Source organism: Colossoma macropomum, unplaced genomic scaffold (genome assembly GCF_904425465.1).
Source record: "Colossoma macropomum unplaced genomic scaffold, Colossoma_macropomum, whole genome shotgun sequence".
Classification (NCBI taxonomy): domain Eukaryota; kingdom Metazoa; phylum Chordata; class Actinopteri; order Characiformes; family Serrasalmidae; genus Colossoma; species Colossoma macropomum.
This window is the reverse complement of record NW_023494803.1, coordinates 39653897-39666831: the sequence shown is the minus strand read 5'-3', so window position 1 is coordinate 39666831 and position 12935 is coordinate 39653897. Positions and strand designations below refer to the sequence as shown.

At 38.6% G+C, this 12935-nt stretch overlaps 1 protein-coding gene across 7 annotated transcripts in view; it reads right to left on the bottom strand.

Moving 5' to 3' along the window:
• Positions 1 to 12935, bottom strand: part of fyna (FYN proto-oncogene, Src family tyrosine kinase a) — a 29622-nt gene that overhangs the window by 5128 nt on the left and 11559 nt on the right. For 6 of the 7 annotated variants that reach the window (XM_036593033.1, XM_036593030.1, XM_036593029.1 and 3 more), the window contains 9 exons: positions 11066 to 11322; positions 9204 to 9300; positions 7412 to 7510; positions 7092 to 7195; positions 5458 to 5607; positions 5102 to 5266; positions 4034 to 4213; positions 3215 to 3291; positions 2952 to 3105 (listed from right to left, as the gene is read on the bottom strand). In XM_036593033.1, coding sequence (XP_036448926.1) covers positions 2952 to 3105; positions 3215 to 3291; positions 4034 to 4213; positions 5102 to 5266; positions 5458 to 5607; positions 7092 to 7195; positions 7412 to 7510; positions 9204 to 9300; positions 11066 to 11312 — 1273 coding nt within the window. In that variant the 5' untranslated portion in view covers positions 11313 to 11322. Of the gene's footprint in view, positions 1 to 2951; positions 3106 to 3214; positions 3292 to 4033; positions 4214 to 5101; positions 5267 to 5457; positions 5608 to 7091; positions 7196 to 7411; positions 7511 to 7594; positions 7670 to 9203; positions 9301 to 11065; positions 11323 to 12935 lie in introns of those variants that run through there. The other variant, XM_036593034.1, reaches the window with a different exon arrangement.

The following is a 12935-nucleotide window of genomic DNA, read 5'->3' as shown; positions in this document are numbered from 1 at the left end:
AAATCAGATTTATTGTCACATCACAAGAGTACAGGGACACAGGTGAGTGAAAAACTTGAGTGCGAGTTCCACAAATTATGCAGAGAACAGTATTTACACATAGATAAACAAAACTATAGATAGGATAGAAGAATAGATAAAACCAATTTAACTAAAATATATACATATAATCTTACACAATAACTTAAAAATAATAATATTGCACCGAGACATATAATATTGCACTGGGAATGTAGAGTGAGTGTAATCAACTATATACTTTATATAGTAATGGATATTACAATGCTATGTAGATGTGCAAGTAATCACACTAGGTGTGGAGGTAGAAGATGGTACAGTAGGTGGCAGAGTATTTAGTAAAGTGCAAGGTACAGGAAGTTAAGTGGAAGCGCAGGGGGAGAGTATTGTCTTTGGATAGGTATTCAAAGTCCAGCTATGCAAGTAAAGTGCGGGAGTACAGTGGGTGCACGTACGTGTAATGGGAAGGGTTGGGCTGGGCAGAGCAGTGATTACTGGCTGTTCAATAGCCTGGTTGCATGGGGGAAGAAGCTGTCTTTGAGCCGACTGGTTCTGGCTTTTAAGCTTCTGAGCCTCCTACCACTCGGCAGCTGAGAGAACAGACAGTGACTAGGATGGGAGGGGTCCTTCATAATCCTTCTGGATTTCCTCAGGCAGCGACTGGTGTATAAATCCAATAGGTTGTTAAGCTGCTTGTTAAGAAACTATAATTTGGTGAAGGAACTGCGAACATTAAAACATATTAAACGCCGCGTTCACGGCCCAGTTTATTAATTTATTACTTTACTTATTTAACTCTTGTATAAAAGCAAAAGAATACTCGAGGAGTGTGTTGTTATTTGCGCACTCCCTTTTCTGTTCTATTGCTTAAGTAACTCCCGTTAGGATGAAGCAATCTGAAACAAAAAAAATATGCGACATATCTTGATGTATGTGCTATCGATTGCATAGATGCGATGTTGGAAGTGATGTTTTCTGCCAGGTACATTTCGACGCGGCACTCCATGTTCCTGAACTTATCGGCAAGCACATCGGGGGAATAGCAGCAATTCAGGTTGGATGTTTTCCTTCAAATCTTCCACAGTGCAAGCCCCAAAGGAAGCTGTCTGGTGGTGTCCGATCCGACCACCGCGGTGGCCAAAGCCCCTTTGAAATTACCCTGTTGCTGAAGAAGGACTCAATTTCTGCCATGCTCCTTGCCTACCTCATCGCTCTGACGCAGGGCCATCCCGGCTTGTTCGAAGCTCCATATACTGAGGAGCACATTGCACGTTGGTTTGGTCAGATTGCTTCATCCTAGCGAGAGTGATTACAGAATATTCGGTGCCTCTTTCGAGTGAATCTCCATGTAGATCATCATGTATTTTCACATTCATACCAGTCTGTCTTCACATGGTTGTGTCATCACATATAATCATGATTGGGGGGGTGGGGCTTTATTGAAATGACTGACAAACACTACAATCGCAAATACCAGCTACTTTATAGCTATCTATAATATAGACTATTTAACATCAACACATACAGTATCAATTCTTTCATTTCTACTATATCATTTAGATGAAGTGATTCACTGAACGGCCAACAAGAGAGACGATGGAATTATTATTAACAAATCATAGTGTTGCCCTGATACTGATACTGTATCTGCGCCGATACTGGCACTTAAACCCAATATGCACGCCTAAAGACAGAACTTAACAACACATCGGCGGTGTGGGACGACACAGCAGCAGTAAAACGCTCATGGCAGAATAAGTAACGGCAGTTTTTGGTGTGAAAAACATGCTGTGCGCACACTTCCCCCGCCCGCGGTGCGCCTCCATCGGTCAGCTGTATCACTCAGTAGCGGGGTCTCGCGGCCCGTCGCTTCAACCAAGCCAGAAAAAACACGAATATTGACAGCGTGAATGATGATGATACCGAACTGACGCTCAGAGATGCAGCGCGAGTGAACAAGATGCACGTATGAGACAAACGACTCCAGAAATTTGGATGTGAAACAACATTCAGCTGTTTTTTTGAGCCAGAGAAGCTGCTGTGTAAACACCATAGGCTTATCCATAAACTGTTCAGCTCTGTTTTTAAATGTTTTAAAATATAAAGATATTTTACATTTACTTAAGTTGTTAAACATGGTTCTCATTACTAATTATATAATAGCAAATACTAAATATATAGAGTCAACGAAGAAAAATTAATACCTAATAAATGCAGTCCAAAAGGTAAATGCTCTAAGTAAATCTAAAAAAGTAAATCTAGCCAGGCTGAGTGTGTTTCATTTGTGAGGCAGAACATAGATTTTACCAAAATAAAAAAAATGTCAAAAGTATTAATATCAAGACTTTTAGGTGAGTTAGGTTAGATAGAGTTGGTATCAGTACTGGTACTCTGTATCGTCTGATATGAAAGGATCAGGTATCGGTATCGGAAGGGAAAAGTGGTATCAGTGCACCTCTAATAAATAATCATTCTTTCTTACATGTCTTGTTAGTCACAATTAAGAAAATAGAAAAACTGTATTGGTATTGAATTAATATTGAAAATTTTCTTACAATATTTAGCCCTAGCCATGAAAGTGCTACAGTGACTTGTTGACTGGTGCTGGTCATTTGCAGACTCTGGAGTTCAAAGAATGCAGCCGCATTAGATTAGATAATTAACAGAAAGCCTATTCTCCACAGTGCACATGCTCTCGGTTTTGCATTGCAGTATCAGTTTTGATGCATTGTTACACCACCAGTACATACTGTGCAGCCCTAGTGGGTATATTAAAGGAATACAACTGTTATACCAAGTTAACTAGAATACTGAGCTCCTGCCTTAATTCTCCCTCTTTTGTTTATCATGTGTCGCAAGAATTATTTTAGTAAATAAATAAATGAATAAATGAATAAATATCACCCAGCCTGTTTGAAGAACTAAGCCCTCACCTTGTCGAGCTGTATATTCATTGTCTTCTATCAGCCTGGCCAGTCCAAAGTCTGCGATCTTGCATACTAAGCTGTCACCCACGAGGATGTTCGCCGATCTCAGATCTCTGTGGATGTAGTTCATCCTTTCGATGTAAGCCATGCCTGCGGCAACCTGAGAGAGATCGGACACCTTTGAGCATTTGTGGCTTTTTGTTCACATGACTGTTCGCTGAAAGCACAGCTCAGCTTCTGCTCGGTGAACTCAGCTCAGATGTTCTTACCTGAGCTGCCATGTCCACTAGGTTTGGCAATTTAAGGCCTCGTCCTTCACCATCCTTTAGAAAGTCCAGCAAACTCCCTGAAAGGCAAACGCGCAGAATGGAAATGAAGAGTTTGAACCGAAATCTACCAAAATTCTCCCCAAGTTTTGCTGATGAACCTGGATAGCTTGTAAATCTATAGATTCATTCTGTACTGCACAGTTATAAACAGAGCAAATACATACCATTATATGAGATAGGACTTTTAATAGGACACCTTAATTAACCAAGATAATCAGTGATGAGTTTTCAAAGACGTTCATCTTTCTAATCCCCATGTGTCAAACGGACCAAGTCAGGCCCATCACACAGTCCTATTCGGGCCATAAAATTACTTTAATTTTCTATTCTTAGTAGCCCGTTTGACCCTGAGATGCACTACAGTCCCCAGCATGCACTGCAACATAGTGTGCGTGCTAAGCCCCTCCGCCAACAACAATCTATGGGCTGCCGGTTGCACAAAAAGATGTCTGGTGTCTAGTTTAAGTAAATAGGTAGTTAAAAAAACTACCTAAAACAATTTATTTTTATTTAGATTTATTTTTGAATAAACAGTGTCCCATTCGGCTCATGGCAAAATGTTCAGTAAAAATGAAGAAAATTAGCTGAACTTTAAAAGCTAATCAGCTGAATAACTCGTCTAGGTGTGAATGAGGATTATTTCCTTTAAAATCCTATTCAGACACATCAACAAAATCATGAGCAACGTCAGTTCTGGTGAAATAATTCACCTTAATGAAAATATCTATGATTTATGACTGCAGAACAGCTTCTTCTCACCTTTGCCCATGTATTCTGTGACGATGTAGATGGGTTCTTCAGAGACCACAGCATAAAGCTGCACTAACTTGTCATGTCTCAGTTTCTTCATAATCTGTGCCTCCTCCAGGAAAGACTCTGGGGACATTGTGCCTGGCTTCAAGGTCTTCACTGCCACTTTAGTGGTGCCATTCCAAGTACCTGCGATTTAATGGGAAGATTGCATAATTTGAGAGACAACCAACCATCTAACAGGGAAGAAAGTCAAAATTATGCATGCAGTTAGGCTGCACTTATAATACATTATTAATCTATTTAAAAATCCCAGAATAAATATTCTGTAATTCATATGAGCACCATGAACCATATTAATTAATCATATCGATGCTGTCGTTAGAAAAACTTGTAACTCCATATTTGGCATAATTTGAAAGTGTCTGTTGCTCTTCACATTGTGCGTAAATATCATGATGAATGGACCAAAAGAAATGGCCTAAAATGACTTGGAAAAAATTCTGGTTCCATTGACTTACATTCAAAGTAAAGTAGGTTTTTTCCTTCTCCTGTAAAGTTACCATTTTGGAGATACGAGGTTTTCTTCCGAAAGCAGCGTATATATATATATATATATATTCTCACACACACATTTTCTAGAGAACACACTTCTGCACATTTTAATGCACAATTACTGCTCAGTTGCCAATTTTGACATATTGTAATACAGCATGTAACCTTATTTTGGTTAAAATAACTGTTTTTGTTTTTAGGTTAAATTCAGCAAATAAATAGAAATTATGCATCTGCAGAAAATGCCTTATTTGAGTTTGTTCCCTGTAGAGAATACGTAAAAATAAAACTGTACAAACTGAATAAAAAAAACATTTAATAAAAAAAATTAATTTAATAACTATGTAAAATAAATTAGCCTTTTTAAATTTTGCCATGAGCATTATAGATACCACTGAAATAATTTTGCTTAAGTGGACATCAGGCTCAGATCTGTGATTAAGCCCAGAGCTGGATTACAGTTCTCAGCTGACAGTCCTTCTCAGCAAAGCTGTCGATAAAGCCAGTTAAACCAATACATACCCATCCAGACCTCTCCGAACTGTCCATTCCCCAAGCGCTTGATAAGCTGAAGCGACTCCCGTGGGATTTCCCACACGTCTTTGGTTTTGACAGACAGATCAGCGAGGCGAGGCATGCCTTTGTGGCAGGGGACTATTAAACGACAACACAGCCCCGCAGCCCTCGCTGTGCACAGACACAACACAGAGAACTCTGGTTAGACAGCACGGCGAGGATATCGACAGCGACAGAAACAATAGTCACTCTGTCAATAACCGGCGCGGTCATTTATTTTCTCACACGTTATTTGTTAAGCTGAAGATTATTGAATTATTGAATATTTTGTACTGGTCTATGGTCAGTTGACTCAGATTTACCAGAATAATGCTGCACCAGCTGCTGCAGCGTCTCAAACTGCGCTCTGGTGGTGATGTAGTAGCCTCCATTGTCAAGCTTACGGATCTTGTAGTGTTTCACATGATCTCCCTTAATGTCGTCCCAGTCCTGTATGGACAGGGAGTATGCGCCTGGAGGAGGGAAAAGAGAACCGGACATCAGATAATGTCCCAGTCAGGACGGAAAAGGTTCTACTTATAGGCTGGTGCCATTTTCTTATGCATAACAATTCCACATATATATCATGTTTCATTTACATCTTATTCTGTGTTGCTAAACAGGTAACGTAAGTTCTAAATGTGACAATTTGTGTAATGTTAGAGTGACTGACATTCATCGATGTACTCCAATTTCCAAAGTAGCCCCATTTTATTGATAATTGAGTGATTACAAAATATGAATAACTGTATTTGAGTGGGTTGACTAGTCAATTCACAAGCAATTTGTCTTTAAATTTGCATCTAAGCGTTGGCCCTATCATCAGGAGATCGCGAGTTTGATCCCTGGTGATGCTACAGCTATCCGTGGCCAAGAGTCCAAGAGAGCACAATTGGCCTCGCTCTCTGGGTGGGTTGGGTGGCCCCCCGTCCTCCCCATCACTCAGCACGATGCTAGTCAGCGCAGGCGTCTGTTAGCTGACGTAACAGATCTGGCGGTTGGCACTTTCCTCCGAGCGCGTTCGGCTGTCCAATGACGTTGCGTGAGCGGCAGTTCGAAAAGATGCGGTGGTTGGCTTCACAGGTCTCAGAGGAAGCCTGTGTTAGCCTTCGCCCTCCTAGCGCTGGTAGTATCGTGGGATTGGGGGAGTCCTAACTAGTGGGTGGAATTTGAGACGACTAAATTTAGGAGAAAAAAATGCATTTATACTTTTTTCCTTTGTCTCTGCTTTAATAATCATTATTCATTGATATCCAATTTCCAGCAGTTTCTCATTTTACTGCCAACTGAGTAACTCTGTAACTATTTTTAAGTGCGCTGACTGGTCAACTCACATGTAATTTGCCTTTGAAAAAACGTATCTCTATCTTTATTGCCCCAATATCTTTAATGTATTAATGATCATTATGCTTTATGGTGTTTATTTTGATCTCTAATGTCTAATATTGTCACATTTTATTTAGTAAATGCATAATGGCAAAGCTGGATTTCAGCAGGCTGACTAGTCAATTCCCATGCAATTTGCCTTAAAAACCCCTCATCATCTAATGTTTTAATGCTCATTACAGCATTTGTTTTGATCTCGAGGTTCCAAAGTTTTCCCATTATATTGATAACTAAGCAAGTGTATAATTAAATAACTGCATTTAAGTGGGTTGAGTGGTCAATGCATTTGTAATTTGACTTAAAATACAATACAATTCTACCCTTCTTCCCCAAACCATGTTTATTATTTTAATTAATTTGTTCATTGTGGGGTTTATTTTGATTTCCAGTTTTCCTGTTTTACTGATGACTGTAACTGCATTAATGAATAGACGTTAAGTAGGTTTACTGGTAAACTCTTCTATAATAGGGCCTTGAAAATGTTCTATTCTACCAGTTATTTATCATTAATGGGCTCCTAAGAAGTCATATAATAAAAGTGAAAGCATGGCTTTGTGCACACGCTGGTTACCTTTAGTGGTTTCACTCTCCCTGATGAGAAAAGTGCCCCTAGGGTTTCCATTAGACAGCAGCTGCCTCTCTGCATCCTTACGGCCTAGTTTACCAAAGTACCAACTGCAAAAAAAGACAGGTACGACTCAGTTTAACAGCCTGGTCACATGGAAAGGCCAACTTACTTGATGCTTGTTAAAAATAAGAAAGTCACTAAAAAGGCACTAGTGTGGTAAACAGCATATAATCTCAGCGTAGAAAATAGCGTGGAACACCCTGGCCGCCTATCCGGGGTTTGTTATTTATCTTGGTCTTTCGGCGCACATAAATTGAACTCACTCTTCCGCCTGAATGGAATCTACTGGAGCCACGTAATTACTGGGTATATATCCTGTTCCACCTGTAGTGAGAGAGCGCGCCTCCCACCAGTCTCCTTCCCTGTAAGACAGCAACAAAAAACAAACGTTACTGTGTAAATAGGCTGCATATCGTTAAGAGAAGAGACTAACAGTTGGTATATACTCATGAGACTTCATATGCCAGCCTAGGTTTGCTGAGCAGGAGAACAGACAGGTAGCTGCTGCTGGTTAATGGTGGCAGTTTAGGGCATATTTGCCATCTTATCTTTGCTTACAGTCCTTGAGGGTATTTCACAAGGCAGGATTTTCCATGTAACTTTTGCCAGAACTGAACTGTCCAGCAGCAGAAAAGATAAGATGTATCAGCGAGCTGTACTTAGTAACATACCCCATGATGTTAATGCCACTCGTTTGATTTTTACCTAGAATTACATGGTTTAGATCAATAATGTCACAAACTGTGTACATTAATAGTCAACCAACTTCCCTGCAGCCATTTCGAATAGCAAACTACAACATTAGCCCACATAAGCCCAAATATGAAGTCTCTTGATTTTATTCAAGCAGTGATAGTGTAAAAACAGAGCAGCTAGACGCATGTATGAGACAAAAGAATTTCCCATTCCACCTTAAATTGTGCAGCACTTCCATTCAAGCACTTGTACAGGTGCCAGAATGTGACTGCTGTTCCATTTAAGGTGGAACGGAAAATTAAAACAAAAAAAGCTGCTAAATAAAAAGCCAAATCAACCTCTCAGAAATTCAGACGTGACTCGGTTTATTTATATGTTGTTCGTTTTTTACTATTTTGCACAATAAAAATGTTTCAGGATTGGTTGTTAAAAATGGTTTTTGTTTAAAAGTGAAATGACAATGAATACTAAACCACTGTTAATGCACAGAAAGTTGACTTAAGCATAGAAAATGATTTCATAAAAAAAATACACACACACACACACACACACACACACACACACACACACATATATATACATATATATATATATATATATATATATATATATATATATATATATATATATATATATAGATTATATATTATTTTTTTTTTTTACAAATTTCCCAAACCCTCAGAAATTTAAATTATATCGTGATATCAAATTTGGCCCACTGCTACTTTAAAGACCATCAAAACCCTCTTCTGATGATGTATCTTGAAGGTGGGAGAACTTTTAAAAAAACTACAGCTGCTTTGGGGGCGGATACCTCTAACAAGCTGATAAATGGAAAACAAAGCCAGAGAGCTAACGTTACTGCTGGGAAGCTGAACATCATGTCTGTATTTATTAGCCTCTACATCAGTGGCTACACAAGCAGTAAAGATTTCTTTTTCACAGTTGGGTCAGGGGAGCTGTAGGATGTATTTGCGCAATGCATTCTGGGTATTGTAGTGAGAGAACACTGGTAGATGAAATCTCAATCAAAAATTGTGAATTCTGTCAACACGACGAGGCTGTAGGATGCAATTCTGTGCAAAATTATACTACGTAACAAAAAAATAACATTAAATTCAGTTTTACACTGGAATGCCTCTAATTATTGTCAAAGATGGGGCTCTGTCTATGAATTTGAGGCCCTATTTATCACCAAATGCCTTGCTCCTCTCACAGTAAATCAAATGGCAGTAAAAAGTTGTTCAATTGTGGAAGAATAGAAAAAGTATTAGCATTCAGTAAGAAAGCCACCTGTGCAAACCTGGCTATCTGTGAGCACAACACTCCTGGAATGTCTTTAAATAAGATTATACTCACGTGCTGTTGAGAATTTGGAATTTTTCTCCTTTCCTGAAACTGAGGTCATCCTCTGTCCTTGCTTCATAATCATAAAGTGCTACAAAGAGTGTGACTCCTGCAGAAGATGGAGTGAACATTGAAGGGGGGGGGGATAACATAGAACACAAAAAGAGAAACAAACATCAGCAAGATTCTGAGTAAAGTGAAGAAAAGCTGCCGAAATATTATTAAAATGTTTATGTTCTGGATTCCTTCCTATTTATCATATCTGTCTGTTGATTTGAGCTCATAACATTCATCTTTTAAAGCGCCCACATCCTGGAAAAACTCATTTTTTAAAAGAAAAGTGTTTAATGTAGTATGTAATCCACTCCCAAGTCCACATATGGAGACTGAGCTGCAAAAAGAGCCCGTTTTAAATTTACAATTTTTGCGTTGTCGAAATACAACACAGATAAATACAGTTTTAACACCCTCAGTCAAATGACATGCTTTATTAATCTTCTAGGTAAAAATAATGCACCTTTTTAGAGGGAGCAAACTTAAATTTGGCAGTTTTCTTCAGATTTTGGCACAGTATTTAAAAACAAACAAACAAACAAACAAACAAAAAAACATAAAATATACAATATGCCTTAACTTTTGCACAGGCCACATTTCATATGGAAAATTCACCAAATACACTGTAAACATGCATTAAAGTGTGCAGTACGATGTGTTCACTTATTTTCACTTAGAAAATCAAGAACATGTATTTTAACCAGGGGCGCCAAAACTTTGGTTAACTGGTTAACCGTACAGGCACAACTGTGTAGTTGCCTATTCAGCCTGCAGCGGTTTAGCCCCCATTCATGCTGACCTTATGGGCAGAGTTTATACTGATTTTTGTAGGAGGAGCAATAAAGAGCAGCCAATGAGAACAGAGCTTATTCAAATGAAGTCTTAAAGGCACAGTAACAACAACCTGTTTAGCTGTAAGGGACAAAGACGGGCTGGAAAATGGTCTTGTAAGAAATACATAATGATGATAATAACAATAATAATAATAATAATAATAATAATAATCATAATAATAATAATTTTCATTTATATAGCACTTTTCATGCCGGTGGCAGCTCAAAGTGCTTTACAGACAGGAGACAAAACATAGTTACGCAAGAAATTATTAAGTATTTATTTAGAATCAGAAGAAAACAAAATAGATCAAATTAACGATAAAAACCATGAGACGTACAGTTTTAATTAAATTCTAAGTTAAAGAGAGACGTTTTTAGATGCTTCTTAAAAGTGAGCTCTGAGCTTGACTGTCTAATAAAAGGTGAACTGAGCTCCACAGTTTAGAAGCAGAATAACTGAACGAGTCTCTCCATGTTTTCTGTATTTTACAGAGGGTGTTTGTAGAAGGCCACTATCTGCAGATCTTAGATTACGTGCTGGAACATAAACAGACAGACACTCTGTGATGTAAGCGGTGCTTTAAGGTCATTTAGAGCTTTAAAAACTAGGAGCAGAACTTTAAAATCTATCCTGAATGATACAGACAGCCAGTGCAGCTCTTTTAAAACAGGACTGATCTGATCTCTCTGTGTTGTTTTTGTTAGGATGCTGCTGCATTTTGTTGTAAGGGATGTACTGTTTTCTTAGGAGGTCCAGTAAGAAGACCATTACAGTGATCAACTCTGCTTGTAACAAATGCATGAACGAGTTTCTCTGCGTCGCTCTGAGAGATTGTTTCTGGTGTATAAAACCACACAACTGTCAAAACTGGATCACAAGGGAAAAAAATAAAATTAAATGCAAGAAAAACGTAGGATATGGACTCTTTAACATCCCCTTTCAGATAAGGTTCCAGGAGAATGACGATGATTGTTATAGTTCACCTGTTCCACCCCGAGAGCGCAGAGTTCCAGAGTGTGAGGATGAGTTGACTCCGCCGAACACCGTCACCCCTTGACTGACAGGTGCGTGGAAGTTGTTGTAGTTGGGGATGGCGGTGACTCCGAAGCTGGGGTAGTGCTGAGGAGTGGGATCGGCGCCATAGCGGTACCCAGTGTGCTGTGAGATACTAGTCTCTCTGTCATCTGTGAGTTTGGTTGCCTCTTTGTCCTTACATTGTACACAGCCCATTATCTATATTCTGTAAATGGAAGGGAGCAAAACAAACAGCCCATTATTTATATGCACTGACTTATTTCCCAGCACTGTTTTTAAACAAGTTTCACATTTTCAAGATTTGATTCGCTTTCGGGTTTTTTTTGTGTTAAAAATGTCTAAAATAGCAATTTTTCAATGCTTTATTGAAATTGTTACCCTTAGTTCTTACAGTACACTCCCAAAAAATGCTGCTTCAAGAGTTCTTTGGTTAAGAAAGTGGTTCTATTTAGAACTTTGAATACTCAAAGAACCATCTGCATGATTAAAAAGGTTCTTTGCATCATGAAAGGGATCTTCAGATTGATGGAGAATGTGCTGGAGATGGTTCTTTTTTGAAAACAGTTCTATATAGCACCAAAAAGTGTTCTTCTATTATTAGAGTGTCAAGCTTGTAACAACAGAAGAACCCCTTTGGGTGCTATATAAAATCCATCTCAAAAAGGTTCTATATAGAACCATCTATATCACATTCATGCACATTTTCTGTCAATATGAAGAAGCCTTTTGTGATGCAAAGAACACTTTAATCATGCAGAGCGTTCTTTGAGTGTTCAGTGGTTCTATACGGAACCACTTTGGTTACTAAAGAACCCTTGAATAACCATCTTTTTGAAGAGTGTACGCGTTCACTGCACGCAGCATGAAATTATCCCTATGCTTCCTTTGCCAGTACCTCGCCGCTGGAGGGGCGTGTCTGTCTACAACACGGGACGCGAATGAACCTGTCAATCAGTTGTGGATCTCAAATATCTTTGAAATAATTACTCTTCTCAGGGCGGCTACTCTCAAACTAAAAAGCTCGGTGTAGTTTAGCATATGTTGGCTGGCAACACCAACAAAAATCAACCAACAAAAACTTCCTTTAGCCTTCTTTAATTGCGATTCAGTGCTGTTTTAACTCACTAGGAACACCGACAACGTCAGAAACTTTGTTGTGCAGTATTTCTTTCACTTTTCTGCTCGTATTTGTTTGGAATCACACAGAAAAAGGAACCCAGACAGATTTAATAACGTCTCGTCGATGTCATCCGGGTGGAGCTACAGGCACATCCTCACTGTGTGTGTACAATGGATACTCCCTGCTGAAAGTGAATTGGGGGGAAATTTGGGATGAATTTGCGCGCCGTACACGTACCATCATTTTACTGATATTGTTGTTTTGTTTTTCTTTTTGGGGTCAAATTTAATTAGTTCCATTAAAAGTTTAGCCACAAACTAATTTATTAAGATCAGTATGAAGAAAACACTGCAGACTGTCACATGCAAGACTATTTTGTTACTCTGAAGGGGACAACAGGAAATCAACCTAAATAGCTTAGGCTCACTTCACATGAAACAGATTAACTGAGGCATTCATTACTTACAATCAGTATTTATGGAGATCACTTAGAGCTGGGCGATATATATCATCTACATCGATATACTGTGATACTGACATGCCATGATATTTTAGTTTCAGTGATTATATATCTGATAGATAATAAGCATTATACAGTTATTATTATGGAAATATTTATTTTCTTGAGTGAAAAAAGTTAACATCCTCTACAAAGAACTTACTGCATATTTTAATACACAAATACCGTTAATTTGCCA